The sequence below is a fragment of the Leptodactylus fuscus genome, chromosome 2 (assembly GCF_031893055.1).
Source record: "Leptodactylus fuscus isolate aLepFus1 chromosome 2, aLepFus1.hap2, whole genome shotgun sequence".
Lineage (NCBI taxonomy): Eukaryota > Metazoa > Chordata > Amphibia > Anura > Leptodactylidae > Leptodactylus > Leptodactylus fuscus.
The window spans coordinates 278,211,118-278,227,831 of NC_134266.1; the positions used below are offsets into that span (position 1 = coordinate 278,211,118).

Here is a 16,714-nt window from a genome sequence, read left to right on the forward strand (position 1 = left end):
TTCTTAAGAAAGACTACTTGTCTCCTACCTTTATCAGTCGCCGTTCGGTAGAAATACCAGTTTTTACCTGTATGCAACTCAAACAGCACTGGGGACGTCCCCAATACTGCGAGAGAACTCTCCAGCGCCGCCTCCATCTTCTTCTGCAAGCGCCTCTTCTGCCGTCTTCTTCCGGCTGGGGTCACACTCTGGCGCCTGCACAGTCGGCTCTGCCATCGGGATGCAGGCAAAAGCCGAGTGCACAGGCCGGTCGGCGGCCATTTTTTGAAGGCCGCTTAAGCGCGCATGCACAGTACGCTCCTGTAGTTCTATGGAGAACAGGAGCGTACTGTGCATGTGCACAAGAGCGGAGTGTGACCCCAGCCGGAAGAAGATGGCAGAAGAGCTGCTTGCAGAAGAAGATGGAGGCGTTGCTGGAAAGAGTTCTCTGGCAGCATTAGGGACACCCTCAGTGCTGCAAGAGAACTCATTTGCATACCGGTATTTCTACCGAATGGCGAGCCAGAGGGGACTGATAAAGGTAGGAGACGAATAGCCTTTCTTAAGGCTATTCCGATGTGTTAACTAGAAAACAATGTATTTTAATGGTGGAATCTCTTTGTAGTATGGTGACTGTATCATCTGTCCCTGGTAGGTTTGTCCTCTTTCATCTTTGCTCCCCTGAACCCCTTCTTTATGAGAATATTATGGGGATGGTGGGCGCTCTGAGACAATTGTGAATAGTTATTGGATACCAGGGCTGCTAGCACGGGGAATTGATCATTTCTGGTTGTGAGGGAGCGTGCCCACAGCTATGACTATCTGACACTACATAGTCTACTTCTGGTTTCCACTTTGACTGTATGGGGGGGAGTCAAGTTGTCTCCACATAGCGGAGCCACCACCGGCAATAGCGATGACAGCCCCAATATGATTTTTTTTTATTTGCACCTTCTGTTATGAATTTTTTTTTACTATCCCTGTATTGTGACATCATAGTGACCCAGCACAGGGATAGATGACAGTGGGACCACGTTTCGGCAATGTGAGGCCTCAGCCTAAAAGCTACAGATTCTCCCCAGCACATAGGCCGCTGTCATCTAGGATGTGCCGCTGATGACATTAGCAATCGTTCCTCTCCCAGTGATTTTGCAACGTTTGGGGTAATTATTCCAATACAAACGAGCGCATAGAATGAGTGAATTGGAGCTCGTTCTATTCGGACATCTAAAGGTGTAGAAGGACCTTACAGTGCCCCTAACATGTCAGCAATGCTTCATGTACAATACAAAGCCTATCATCCTGGTTCTGGTGTCAGACGGAGGAGGAGGAGATTCTCAGCTTTTATATGACATCACAGTTCTAAGTGTATAATTTCCATTTCACTTTGAAGTCCCCCCTCCCCCATATTATACAGGAGCCCACCCACCCCTCATAACAGTGAGAAGATGTCAATAGAGTAACAGGGAACAGAAGAGGCAGAAAGTGGATTCAGAGCAGAATTTGTGTGTTCATGGGCTGGTTGGTGTGAGGCTTACAATGTCCAAAGAACGGGGATTGGTTGCCACCACCACCAAGAGGAATTTGATAGGACCCCCCACTGAGCTCTGAACCTGCAGATCCACAAGTAGTGCAGCAGATACAGTAAGTCTAGAGAATCAAAGAAGGACAACACCGAGCAGCCACATCGAGTAGATACTCAAAAACGTATTTCCATGACAAAGCTACTCTTATCATATGTATAAGACATATTGGATGGATTTTTATAACTCATTGTTTCCTGTAATTACAGAAGGTCCACCAGCAATGTCACAAAATGAAACTTTTTACCAACCTGAGAACTTCATCCTGATTGGCATCCCTGACCTAGAGGTGGCCGAGTTCTGGATCTCCATTCCCATGTGTTTGATGTACGTCCTGACTGTCCTGGGGAACATTGTCATGCTCATTATCATTTTACCCCAGGAGACCTTTCATAAACCAATGTATCTGTTCCTTTGTATGTTATCGATTATTGACCTGGTGGCCTCAGCAACGACGACCCCCAAAAACCTTTGTATCTTCTGGTTTAATGACAATGAGATAGCCTTTAATGCGTGTCTGGCCCAGCTCTTCTTTATCCATTCCCTATCTATGATGGAGTCCACAGTCCTCCTGGCTATGGCGTTTGACCGCTATGTCGCTATTTGCCATCCCCTCAGATATACTTCAATCCTAACCAACTCTCTCATTGCCAAAATTGGGATCCTAGCAATAATTAGAGGTTCCTTGCTCATGGCTCCAGCTCCATTTCTGATCAGGAGGTTGTCCTACTGCAGAACCAATATCATTGCACACACTTACTGTGAACACATGGCGGTGGTGAAGATCGCTTGTACCGATACCACCATAAACCAGATATATGGCTTGACCGTGGCTCTGCTGGTCATCGCTGTAGATGTTATATGTATATCTGTGTCCTATTCGGCCATAGTTAGGACAGTCTTTCGATTGTCCTCCAAGGAGGCTCGTCACAAGGCTTTGGGCACCTGCGCCCCCCACATCTGCGTCATCCTCATCTCTTATGTCCCGGCTCTCTTCTCCTTCTTCACCCATCGGTTTGGACATAACATTCCTCTCCACGTTCACATTATTCTTGCCAATCTTTATATCCTCATTCCACCCATGTGCAATCCCATGATTTATGGAGCAAGAACCAAAGAAATTCGCAAAAGAATAACTGGTATTTTCTAAGACTCTTGAGGTTTATGCTGCGATTTCTATAGTGACCCGGGTTTCTTCACCAGACCTACGTTGATAGACCCAAAAGATGCAAGAAAAACAGAAATCTGTGACATGCTTGTGCCAAATAGTCAAATCGTAACCAAATCAGGAATTTGTTCTGTTCCTATGGAAAAAACATAGACCAGATGACTTTGGTGGCCAGTCTATGGAACTTGCTAGTCAATGTTGCCTCCAGTAGAAGCCATACCCTGAAAAAGACAACAGACAAGGACTGCAAAGTGTAGTATAAAAGTCAATTGTATTCAGTTCTAGTAGTAAAATAATAAAATGTCACCTTCTCTGCCTTGTCCATCGTATTCCAGGATCTTATTGGGGGGAGGGGTCCAACAAGTCCACAGAATCAGTAAAGAGTTTACAGACCCATCATTGTAATTGGGAAGCAAGGGCAAAGGTCCAGCTCAGATATCGCCCACACCTTGCTATATGGAGAATGCTGGTTATGAATGTGGCAGTCCATGAACAAAGGACTCCAGTCCAGGTAAAAGGAACTTCAGCTTTAGTAATTGGCATGAAGTCCAGTTTCCAGATCTCATGTGGTTTAGTAAAGCTGTAGACCTTATTACCCACGGCTGGAGGCCTTTGTATGTTCACCAATGTAATTGGGTTCAACAAATTCTTTACATTTTATCCTTTTTGGTGGTGTGGACCTTCTGGACACAAGAGAACCAATAATTTGGGTCAACTTCTATCAGCCCGATTCCTGCTGCCCAGATTGTTTGCCACATCTGGGTGTGACCCTGATATATGAAGACAGTCCAGGAATAAGACACCATGGATATATAAACAGCTTTTGGCTTGCTATTGGTCCCAGTTATCCCAGTAACATGGACGGAGTCTCAGCGAGGAGTTGTGAGATTCGTCCAGTAGTTTTTGCCTGAATTTGCTTGGTATGAACGAGAACTGCTATTGGTTTACTCTGGAGTCTCTCAAGATCCAAGAATATTAATATATAAGCAGAGGGCCAGGGGAGGTGCCCAAACATAACATTTAATGATAGATATACTCACCTTTCCTGGACTCCATCGTGGTCCCCATCCGCAGGGGTTTGCTGAAACCCATGACTGGGACCCAGCAGTCACATGGGGTGCACCGACATCGAGATGCTCAGATATGTGGCTGTAAGTACAAGTGTTTTTATGCTTCTGTCCCTCCCTTGGTCTCCACTTTTTACACTCTTAGGTCTGGAGAAACCCCAAAGTATGATACTGGTTTGTCAGTGTTGAACCTCAAAAAATTTGGGTTCAGAGTTTTAAAAAATTTCTAATCAACATGATTTGTAACACAATGAAGTCAATAAAGAAAAGAGAAATGTAAATCCCAACCATACTTGGTGTGACCTTTGGCCTTCTCCTTCTTGTCAAACTTTCAGACAGTATTTGGCAGGGAGGTTGTTCCCGCCGCCATTTTGGAGAACTAAGCCCATATCTTCTGTGGATGTTGCTTGCTCCAATCTGTCTGTCTCTTCATATCACCCCAGACAGACTGGAGGATGATGAGACCAGAGGAGCAGAACAATAGTCATATCACACGTACAGCCAACTGGAGAGGCAGAAGCTATAGCTAGGAAGTAGCCAAAGGTCAAGACCAGGCCATCGCAGAGCTAGAAACAGTAGGACAAGAAACGAGAGCCAGGATAGAGTATGAACGGCAACCAGTAGCCAAGACACAGAAGGATGGCTCCTCCTTGAATAAGCCACCATCTTTATGGGCTTGTTGCTTAGAAACATGGCAGCACCATGGAGCACTATAGTAACAGCCCCATCCAGCAAGGCCAACATAAGACAGGCGGTGAAATTCCTGAGATACCAATGAGGTTCTTAGCACATGTGACAATGACAAGGTGACCTCTTTATATGGTTTTACACATGGCCTGTCTGCCAGATATGGCTGAACTTCATTTACCTTTTATTTGCAAGTCTTTGTAGTTTAGAGTCTCATCCAAAGAGGTCACCTTGTCCTAGGTAGATGGGCTTTCAGAATTTGATCAAAATGTGCACTAAGAACCTCATTGTCGTAGTAGCAATGAAAGAGAGGTGCCGCGGCTTTGTGTGTTTGTATATGGCAGCCATGGCAGCGGGCACCTACACATCTAATCCATATTGTTTGGCAGTGCCAGGGCGGTGTTAAAAAATTGGTGCAAATGTTTCATTAGTGGCGTCCAATGCCAACCACCACTTAGACATATCTGACAACTTTCTGAGCACACAAAGACAGATAAGCAAGTGCTTTTTAAGCAAATATCAATTGGTAATTTCCACAAGTATCATGATGTTGGCGATGGTTGAGAACCAATCTCAGGCCCCAGCATTAAAAAAGGAGCCCGTGACATCACAAGAGAGGCTGAACGAAAGCTGAAGAGAACCAAAGATAGCGGGGAACATGCACTGGCCGCCATAAGGGAGCCCAGGAGAGGTGAGGGAAGGTGAGTTACTCTGCAATCTCAAGAGATCCCTAACATCGTAGTGTTTCATGGCTGACAAACCCTGGTGCCCGGAGCCGAACCCATCCATCATGCAATGCCCAGGTCTCACAAAAGTTCCACATTCTAGGAAAAGAGGAAACTGATGAAGTAAGTAAAGTTACATCTGAACAATGCAGCATCGCATTTGTCAAAAAACAAACACAATCACCTCATACCAACCCAAAGGTACGATGGTGGAGGGGGATGATCGGGGCTTGTTTTTCAGCCACACGATCTGGGCACCTTGTTGTCACTGAGCTGACCATGAACTTCTCTGTACACCAAAGTACTGTAGAGTCAGAGGTGAGGCCGTCTATACAACAGCTAAAGCTTGGCCAAACTGGGTCATGATGGATCAGGACAATAGTCATGAGCACAGCAGTAAATCTACTGCAGAATGACTGGCAAAGGGAAGTATCAAAGTGTAATCTGGGGCTCAGTCACTGTCCAGACCCCGACCCAATAGAAATCCTATGATCAGACCTTCAAGATATGGCTGTAATGGTGACTCTACAGGCTATTGATTCATGGGGGCACTTAGGTTTTCACAGAAGGATTCTGCATTTTGGTCTAGATTCTGTTAAATAAATAATGACATGGTGGAATCTAACCGAATGTGAAGACCTTGAAGGAACCAGACGTTTTATTATCTCCTGAGCTGGACATTGTAAGTGCAATGTCCCCCTCACTGTACCTGCTCAGAGAGTGACAAGGTTTGTAGGGAAGACCATCACCACCATGACAGAGGACTATTACCTCCATCCAGAGCCCCTTACATCTCCTATCCTCTACTTCATTCTGCAGGACATAAGCCAATGGATGGACCATGATCTGGACAATTAAGTGTCTGCAAAGCATTGCATCTTCTAAACTTTGTTTTTTAGAAGTCTCCTGGATGTAGCCGCAGCTCAGGGATCAATTTACCTTGATTCTGAGGTATTAGTTGGTGAGACCATGTGTGTCTAGGGAACCTTGGCCCATAAGGACTGTCCTCACCACATTACTGACATCACTGCAATAAATACTATAAACCATCTTCAGGCTGGAGATATGGAGCAGTGTGTGATCTGACCGGAGTCTGGACCAAACAGGTACATAATGCAAGTGGTGAAGAATATCAGGGGTGTTAGTCCTGAGAATGTGGCCATCATCTGCATGGGGTAAAGGAATCAATCAGCTTGATGTGGATGATACATTAATGTTAATCTGAGTCATGGCGTCCATCAATATCTCCAGCATTTACACAAGTGTCTTTATACTGGAGGGGATCCCGGACTTGGAGTCTTTTCATATGTGGCTATCGATCCCTCTCTTTATCATGTATGTCATTGCTTTATCCGGGAACCTCCTGACGCTGCTCCTCGTTATGATGGAACCCCGGCTCCACAGTCCCATGTATTATTTCCTCTGTACTTTGTCCCTCACTGATCTGGTTCTTTCGAGCTCCATTGCACCAATGGTTTTCTGTATCTTCTGGCTCAATCACAAGGAGATCTCCTTCCTATCTTGTCTTGTACAGATGTTCTTCATCCATTGTTTCACCTCACTAGAATCTGGAGTCCTCCTGGCCATGGCCTTCGATAGATACATGGCCATCTGTAATCCTCTTCATTACACAAGTGCTTTAACCAACACTTTAATTGTGAAAATAGTGATAGCCCTGGTGATAAGAGGAACCATCGTAGTGACTCCCTGCCCATGGATGGCCAGTAGACTTCCATACTGCCAGAGCCACCACATCCCTCATTCCTACTGTGACCACATGGCGGTGGTGACGTTATCCTACACGGACACAACCATTAATAATGCTTATGGCTTGACTGTGGTCTTGATAGTCATTGTATTTGATGTGACATTTATAACTGTGTCCTATGTCCTCATATTAAGGGCTGTTTTGAGACTTTCCTCTAAGACTGCCAAGAGTAAGGCCTTTGGAACATGTACGTCCCACATTGGTATCATCCTCACTTTCTACACCTTGGGGCTGTTTTCCTTCCTGACTTATAGGATAGGTCATATCGCTCCTTACCTCCATGTGATCCTGTCCATCCTCTACCTGCTCATCCCCCCAGTGCTAAATCCCATCATCTATGGTGTGAGGACCCAGGAGATCCGCACTGCCGCTCTCCACCTGCTTACACACTGTTATATAGGACCTAATGTGGCTTTAGACCAATAAACCTGAGATCTGTAGATGTTTCCTTCAGTGTGATGAGACTGAGGAAGATCATCCTGATATACTGAGCTCAGTTATCATGGATTGTCTAAGACAATTTCCCCAGATTAAATCTAAAAATAAATAAACCAGAAAAAACATTCAGAGAAATTCATCACAACTGGATTTTCCTGCATCAGATTTATTAAAGGCCAGGAGAGGTGAAAGAAGCTCCACAGAATCTTAAAGATCTTCTATATATCTCACGTTAGTTTTATGGATGAGCTATAATAAATATGCCTGGATGAGGCATCCCAACCCACTCCACCCAGTACGCCCACTCTCCACCCCATTATGCCCATTCTCCACTCCTCTACTCCCACTCCCCAGAGCACTATGTCTACTCTCCACCCAATGATGCCCATTCTCCACTCCTATACACCCAATCTCCACATCACTATGCCCACTCTCCACTCCGATACACCCACTTTCCAACCCACTAAGCCCACCCTCCACTACTCCGACTCCCCAGAGCACTATATTCACTCTCCACCCAATGATGCCCACTCTCCACTCTGATACACCCAATCTCCACATCACTATGCCCACTCTCCACTCCACTCCTCCCACTCTCAGAGAAAGCAGCAAGCAAGACATAGAATGGGGAATGTGATGCATCAAAAGAGAAGTCTGTGTCCCAAAGATGCGCCATGTTCTTACTCATCTATGCCAGAATATTGGCATAGATAGGCTGATATATTCGTACGTGAGTGACATCACCATTGTCCGTGAAGACTGTGAAGTGCAGGACTTCTGCTGATCAAGGACCAAACAGACTGCCTGTCAAAGTGTTCCCCTCTACTAATATTGTATTCTATTATATTTCATTCTGTATATCCCTATTAGTATTGCGGTTGGAGAAGTCAATAAAATATGGCAATTCCTAAATTTTTTTATGTATTTTATAAAGGCGTTAAAACAGCAAAAACAAAATACATTTTTGTGACCATGTGTGGCGACCATGATTGTACTGAACATAGATACGTGTTATTTTTTTCTGCACACCATAGACCAAATTATTAGATGGTGTCTTTAGGAGCTTATATTTGTTCCACAAAAAACCTGTCCTCGTACAGCACATTGACTGAAAGAATAAAAAAGTTTACGGCTTTTGGAAGGTGGGAGAGAAGGCGGTGAGAGGAGCAAAAACATACAATGGCTGTGCGGGATAACATGAAATAAGTTTTTCCTTGCTGCTCTAAACCGACCCAAAACTTTGAAAAGGGAAAACATATCTTAGTTGGGGTAAAGCTTTGAATGCCGATGTGATGTAAATTAACCTGTCGATACCTTTGGCCAATGTGTGCCTGTGTGTATTATGAGGGGTGGGCTGTTGTCCGCCTAAACATACAATATGTATTTCGAGGATCTGAGGACAGGTGCAGAAAGCTGACCACCCCATTGCTGTCACATCTTAGGCTAGCTTCACAAGTTCCCCAGCAGATGTGAACGATGGAGAGACCATATTCTAAACCAGCAGATACCGGCAGACACCTGTGGACCCCATAGCCTATAATGTCCTCCATGCAGGTCTTTTCTGTTCACCGATATGAATGATCTCCTAGTGATCATCCAATGATCAAAATCTAAAGTGCCTGGCACCTGACCGAGACAGTAGGGCAGGACACGGGGCCGAATATGTCCCCATAGGTAGTCTCATCAATAAGGAGCTATAGAATCCCATGGAGATGATTGTGGGTGTGTATAATACGGACACGTCATACATGTCAAACTTATCGGTCAGGCCCAGGATGTCTCTGCAGTGTGACATGACATATATCCCATTGGTAGCTGCCAATATTTTATACTATATAAAGCGGGGCCTATATCTGCTCCGCCATACACAGCTTTACGATACAATATTCAGGCAATTGGCATATTCTTTGCCTGCAGAAAAGATTCAAGGCATCTTCCAAGACATGGATAATTTGTTCATTAGAAGATTCCGGGATAATTTGGCCATTAGTAGATGCAGCCACAGCTGAGGGATTAATTTACCAATATACCGAGGTATTGACCTAAGACCTCATGTATCTCCAGTAGACTCGGGCCCACAAGGACTGTCCATCCAGTGTAATTCCCATCTGTGCTACAAATACTATCAATCAGCCATTTCCAGACCTGACCACCATGAGATATGGTATCTTGTGTGAGCCAAGCCACGTCTGTCCCGGGCAGGTAAATAATATTCTATAACATCAGTCGTATTGGAGGATTGTATCTCTAATCTCAGGGACAATGTTAGATTGTAAGGACTGACTCAGGGAGACATTAAAAAAGTCAAGTGATGGAGGGGTGGAAGGTACTGGCCTAAGGGTAGGGTGACCTTGTGACACAGATGTCACAGGGCAGGTTATATTATGAGAGATCACAAAAATGTAAAAATTACAACAGAATATCATTTGAACAATCTCCAAAGGAAGGACCTTCTGACGCCCTGAGACTTCACATAACACGAGGGGGATCTGCTCTGCCGACAATAAGATTATCTCTTACATACATCCAGATTGGCTCAGAAGATCGGTCAGAAAGAATTTGTTACTGATTTGTATATTAATGTCTTTTGAATAAAAGGATAAATTCTGTAACATTGGTGATGAAGATTCTTCACCATGTTGGATTTGGATGATACATTAATTTTAATCTGAGTCATGGCGTCCATCAATATCTCCAGCATTTACACAAGTGTCTTTATCCTGGAGGGGATCCCAGACTTGGAGTCTTCTCATGTGTGGCTATCGATTCCTCTCTTTATCATGTATGTCATTGCTTTATCCGGGAACCTCCTGACGCTGCTCCTCGTTATGATGGAACCCCGACTCCACAGTCCCATGTATTATTTCCTCTGTACTTTGTCCATCACTGATCTGGTTCTTTCGATCTCCATTGCCCCAAAAGTGTTCTGTATCTTCTGGCTCAGTCACAAGGAGATCTCCTTCCTATCTTGTCTTAAACAGATGTTCTTCATTCATTGTTTCACCTCACTAGAATCTGGAGTCCACCTGGCCATGGCCTTCGATAGATACATGGCCATCTGTAATCCTCTTCATTACACAAGTGCTTTATCCAACGTGTTAATAAGGAAAATAGTGATAGCCCTGGTGATAAGAGGAACCATCGTAGTGACTCCCTGCCCATGGATGGCCCATAGACTCCCATTCTGCCAGAGCCACCACATCCCTCACTCTTACTGTGACCATATGGCGGTGGTGAAGTTGGCCTGTACAGACACAACCATCAATAGTGTCTATGGCGTCACTGTGCTCTTGATAATTGTTGGGTTTGGCGTGTTATGCATTGGTACGTCCTATGTCTCGATCTTGAGGGCAGTTTTGAGACTTTCCTCTAAGGATGCCAAGAGTAAGGCCTTTGGAACATGTACGTCCCACATTGGTATCATCCTCACTGTCTACACCTTGGGGCTGTTTTCCTTCCTGACTTATAGGATAGGTCATATCGCTCCTTACCTCCATGTGATCCTGTCCATCCTCTACCTGCTCATCCCCCCAGTGCTAAACCCCATCATCTATGGTGTGAGGACCCAGGAGATCCGCACTGCCGCTCTCCACCTGCTTACACACTGTTATATAGGACCTAATGTGGATTTAGTCCAATAAACCTGAGATCTGTAGATGTTTCTTTCTCCATCTTGTTGTGTGTTCTTTGGAAGGGACTGTCTGGGGTGGAGTCTTCTAATATTGGCCGTACAGTGATTGTTTTGTGGGTCCGGGTGATTGTTATCAATGAATGTAACATTGTAATCTAATATAATGTTTGTGAACCCAACACTTATTGTGTCTTATCCTTAAATGAACATTGTAAATAATAAATTGTAAGAAATTCGGAATTCCAAAAAATATTTCAAATTACAAAAATATCAGTAAACGACAATTCTCCATATTTATACAATGTCTATATTTTGTCTGTTTTTGGGTTGATCCAGTTCGGATAGAACCAGAGGTGAAATGATGATACTCTGAGGTCTGAAGAGACTGTTTCAGTTCCTCCGGGTCAAAACTGCCATTGTCTGGTTTCATTAATACCAAAACAGTTTGGGATATTGGAGTCGAACCGGCTGAGAATGGATTGGATCACCGATCTCTAGTTATTAGTGAGTGGTCAGTGGGAACAGGGCTCCATCATCTGTGATTAGGGTTGAGCGATCGTGTTCGGAAAAGATTGGATTCCGATCGGCGATCGAGAAAATTTCATGATCGCGATCGAAATAACGAACGCGATCTTTTTAGGTGGGATCGAGATTGGTGATTATTTCCCACAATGCTTTGCTACTAGCCAATCATTGTGGGAAAAGCTAACAATGTTAGCCTTCACACTGAGTATACACTCCGCTCATTCTGAGTGGAGTGTATACTTAGTGTGAAGTCTCGGCTGCGGTTCCATAGGAATGAATGGAAGTAACCGACACACAGCCTTAACCCCCTATGTACCGGCTGCATCCATTCATTCTAATCGGAGAATAGCTAACATCTCTAGTAGCTACTTACCTGCAGAAACGGCTGGTCCGGTGCCCGGTGTTCTTGTTCTTTGCCTCGCTGCCCCCCGCCTCCCAGGTTAGTGTTAAAGAGCTAGAAAGAAGGCGGGGCTTGTAGCTTAGGAGAGTGTGGGCAGGTACAGGGCGGGGAGATGTGACGTTTCCCCTCCCAGTACCCGCCCACACTCTCCTAACTTAGCAGGGAGGGGGCAGCGAGGCGAAGAAGAACGAGAACACCAGGCACCAGACCAGCCATCTCTGCAGGTAAGTGGACACCAGGGGGGACTAAGTATCCAGAGGATGAATAAAAAATCCTCTGGCTACTTAGTGATTAAAAAAAATCACTACACAGCATGGATTCTAACAATTAAAGCGTTCGATTGTTAGATTCCATGCTGTATAGTGAATAGGATTGTTTTTAAAATCCGATCTCCGATTAGTAAAAAAATCCCATTGACTTGCCTTGGGATCGGAATTGGGATCGAGATCGGGTTCGAATGAAAAATGATCGGAAATCGGATTTCAAAATCGATCCTGAAAAGTCAAGATCGGCTCAACCCTAGCTGTGATACATTATATTCAGTATAAAGAGTCGCAGATCTCAGGTCTCGTATATTTCTCACATCTCCTATGGAGAGTTCATCGATCTACCAGGTGTGATAAGTCCACGTATCTGAACTGCCTCCAAGTAATAAGAAGCCCAGGGACGAAAAATTAACCCCTTCCTGTCGTGGCCATTTTTTTATTTTATTTTTTTTACCCTCCATTTTCCAAAAGCCCCTTTTTTTTTTGTTTTCCCTTTACAGAGCCGTATGAGGGCTTATTTTTTGCAGGACAGATTGTACTTTATATTGGTACTATTAGTATTACGATTCAGAATTTGGGGACTTAGAAATTCTCATTCATTGTGCTGCCAAAATGACAATATAGGTTTGAGTTGCCTCATCCTGACACTTTTTTTTTATATCCTATCCTACTAATCCTACTAATATTATAAATGTTAAAGTCTATGGGTTTGGATGTTTGTTCCTCAATCACGCAAAAATGGCTGAACGGATTTGCATGAAATTTGCCACATACATAGATAGGAACCCCGATTAAAACATAGGCTACTTTTTATCCCGGTAAATGACATCACTACACGTCGCAGTGAAGGGATTTAGGTTCACACAACACTAAATGACCTGTGATGACGTCATCACAGGTCCTTGAGCCATTGAGCCTTGAGCCATCTCAGATAGGATCATGCTAGGCAGTGGGTGGAGCTACACACTATTTTGTGGGTGGAGCTATATAAGATGAAGCTGCACAGTGGGAAAGCTGAACAAAATTGAGTCTCATAGAAGATCAGAGACTACAGAACATGCAGGCTGTGTGTAGGCAAGAGGAGTATATCGGGTGTAGAGTTTCAGTAAGTACGACGGGGAATGTGTTGTTCTGCCTCTGATTGGGGAGGGGGGATAATTTTGGCACATTTCAGCAACATCCGTTCAGCCCTTTGTAACACAGAAGCTGCTCAGACAGACACATAACAAAATCCCTGTATTGCCAGATGTAGCAGAGTTTAGGCAGCACTGTAGCACACCTCCATAGGCTCTCCATATGCAAATGTACATACAGCTGGGTATGATACACATATGCAGCGATGTAGCAGAGCCAAGACGTGAGAGCAGGCTGATCGAACTGTGGAAAATTTCTGCAACATCTGTTCAGCTGTTTCCGAAACAGAAGCTGTGCAGACACTGATCATCCACAACAGCAATTGTCGTGGGCAGATGCTAGTTTCTATATAAAGGGTTCAATCTACTTTTTATTTTTATTATTTTTGGAACTGTCTGATATTCTCATTGTTAATTTGGATTTTTTTTTTTCCCGCTATGGCGTTCACTGATGAGGAAAATATTTTTACCTGTTTTTAGTTTAGGACTTTTTGGATATAAGGATATCTAATGTGTTCGTGCAGCGATTTACGCAAAGGGGGTGTTTTGAATATTTTTTATTTTAACTTTTTATGTTTTTTACTGCTTTAAATTTTTTTTTAGAACCCCAAAAAGATCTGATGACCACTGTAATATACCACAATTAGTGTTGAGCCGATCTTGAGATTTCAGGATCAATTTTAAAATCCGATTTCCGATCATTTTCCAGCCCATCCTGATCGTGAAATTTGCTCAATCGCTGATTGGGATCCGATCTTTCCCGATCCCGATCGCTCAAACCTAATTGTATATTATATATACAGTGGGGTTGAGCTGATTTTGAGATTTCAAAATTCGATTTTCAATCATTTTCCAGCCGATCGCGATCGTGGAATTTGCTCAATCGCCGATTGGGATCTGATCTTTTCCGATCCCTCAACCCTAACCATAATGCTAATGTATTGCAGTATTTTGAGAAATCCCTTCACTTCTGTTACAGACTGAGTAAATCACACTATAATAGACGTGTATTGAAGTCCGGGGGGGGGGGGGGTAACTTGAGCTCCTGAGACCGAGTCTGTAATGAGCTTCTACCTACCTTGTGCTGCTTAAACTAGCAGTATATTTTATGTGTCAGAGGGGTACAAGGTCCAGGGCCTGGTAGTGAATTATAGCATTGCACCCCTATAGCGATGCCCCTGTTGAATTCAACCATGTTGGTACCCATTTACCTCCCATTTGCCAAGAGATTAGAGGGGTTAATGGACTCTGACCCTGGACATTGACTGGTTTTGCTATGTAACTTTTTGGACCATTTTGAAATTGGGACAAAGTATATCTCCTGGATACAGTCTTGAGTTACTTATTTTAAGGAGAGGGTCAGGACAGGTTTTTCCCATGACACCGATGTTGTTTGCTTTATTTATACAACCCGTGGCTATATAATTGGGGGGGATGTAATGAGAAAGAGAAGTCAATGTTCTGCTTTGTCTGTCTGACCCTGAGAGATCTGTCCTTAGTAGAGATGAGCGAGTAGTATTAGATTGAGTAGGTATTGGATAGAATACTGCGGTATTTGAAATACTCGTACTCGATTGAGTACCACTCGCTATTCGAATGGAAAAATTCGATGCAGAACCAGCGTTGATTGGCCGAATGCTATACAGTCGGCCAATCAACGCTGGTTCCTCTCCCACCTTTAGAAGTCGTCTCCATGCAGCGTCCCCACCGCGTCTTCCGGCTCTTCATTCACTCTGCCAGGCATCAGGCCTGCGGTAAAAGAAAATGGCCACTTTGACTGTGAGTGGCCATTTTCTTGTAGTGCAGGTATGCGCAGTCGGCTCTGCCCAGGCCTGATGCCTGGCAGAGTGAATTCAGAGCCGGAAGACGCAGTGGGGACACTGCACGGAGAAGACTTCTAAAGGTAGGAGAAGAACCAGCGTTGATTGGCCGACTGTATAGCATTCGGCCAATCAATGCTGGTTCTGCATTGAATTTTTCCATTCGAATAGCGAGTGGTACTCGATTGAGTACGAGTATTTCAAATACCGCAATATTCTATCCAATACCTACTCAATCTAATACTACTCGCTCATCTCTACTAAGGACAGATCTCTCAGGGTCAGACAGACAAAGCAGAACATTGACTTCTCTTTCTCATTACATCCCCCCCAATTATGATAGCCACGGGTTGTATAAGACTTCTCGGAGAATCCAGCCCGACCCTCACTCGTGGACTTGGTAAGTTCAATTTGATCAAACGTTGCCTACCCCTGAAATGAGCATTTTTCCCCCATAGAGTATAATAGGATTCAATAATCGATTCAAGTAGTCGAATATTGAGGGGCTACTCAAAACGAATATCGAATATTTCACTGTTCGCTCATCTTTAGTCCTTAGGGCAATTCAACTACTCGTATACCTTTGACTGAAGAACAGTGCTTCATCTACCGGGGACAGCCATCCTCTTCGACCAAGCGCGCAGCTTCGGGAGGGACGCACATGGAACGGTGAGGGAGGAAGGGGACACCCGCCTAGCCAGCCACATCAGCCGAATCAACCCGAGCGATCAATGGGGTGACAGATGTCGCAGCCAGATCACCCTCACATCCAGGGCAATTCAAGTAAGGGAACATTTTGGGCAACTGTCTGGTTTTGAGATTAACCAATTCTGGATCACCCATACACTGTAATCGCTTTCTTATTCTGCGTGGACATACCCAGGAGCAGACGGAGAAGCAGGGACGGAGGGTTTATTACTGTCTCCGTCTTCCTGACCACTGAATACAAAGCATCCATTGATTGTTGACGACTCATAAAGTTTTATTTTATATTTTTTGTAATGACAGTCACCTCTATTACAGAAGTGTCTGACCTCTGTATAAGCAATGCCGCCCCTGCTACCTCTTGTGTCACCCCCTCTACCTCATAGATTGTAAGCTCTTGCGAGCAGGGCCCTCAGTCCCATTGTGTGAAATGACTTTCTATGTAATGTATCTTTCTGTCTGTATCTGAACCCTACAAATTGTACAGCGCTGCGGAATATGTTGGCGCTATAGAAATAAAATGTATTATTATTATTATTATTATTATTGATCGTTGTGTATACAGCTATGACAGCCGCCATGATGGAGCTCCCCTCTGATCTGCTGGGGATCAGAGCCTGTTAGATCCGCTGGGTCCTAGAGGATCAGCTATGCAGTGGTGGGCAGGAGTCTGTATTATTTCTGTAACTCTGGCTAAGGTATTATTCCCAGTTACAAGAAAAATCACCCCCACACACCGAAAAAATGGCTCCAAAGCTCTGCTATGACCTTATGTGGACACAATATAATAAATACATAGAAAATTCAAAAATAAAAATT

General features: G+C 44.2%; 3 protein-coding genes across 3 annotated transcripts; all 3 read left to right on the forward strand.

Moving 5' to 3' along the window:
- Positions 1-1,785: 1,785 nt before the first annotated feature.
- LOC142193994 (olfactory receptor 52P1-like) lies at positions 1,786-2,712 on the forward strand. The gene has a single exon (XM_075263021.1). It carries the CDS (start codon positions 1,786-1,788, stop codon positions 2,710-2,712), a length of 927 nt encoding a protein of 308 aa, XP_075119122.1.
- A 3,719-nt stretch (positions 2,713-6,431) lies between these two features.
- On the forward strand, positions 6,432-7,403 carry LOC142194221 (olfactory receptor 52K1-like). The gene has a single exon (XM_075263237.1). It carries the CDS (start codon positions 6,438-6,440, stop codon positions 7,401-7,403), a length of 966 nt encoding a protein of 321 aa, XP_075119338.1. The 5' UTR covers positions 6,432-6,437.
- Positions 7,404-10,084: 2,681 nt separating this feature from the next.
- On the forward strand, positions 10,085-11,056 carry LOC142194222 (olfactory receptor 52P1-like). The gene has a single exon (XM_075263239.1). It carries the CDS (start codon positions 10,091-10,093, stop codon positions 11,054-11,056), a length of 966 nt encoding a protein of 321 aa, XP_075119340.1. The 5' UTR covers positions 10,085-10,090.
- The last annotated feature ends 5,658 nt before the right edge of the window (positions 11,057-16,714 follow it).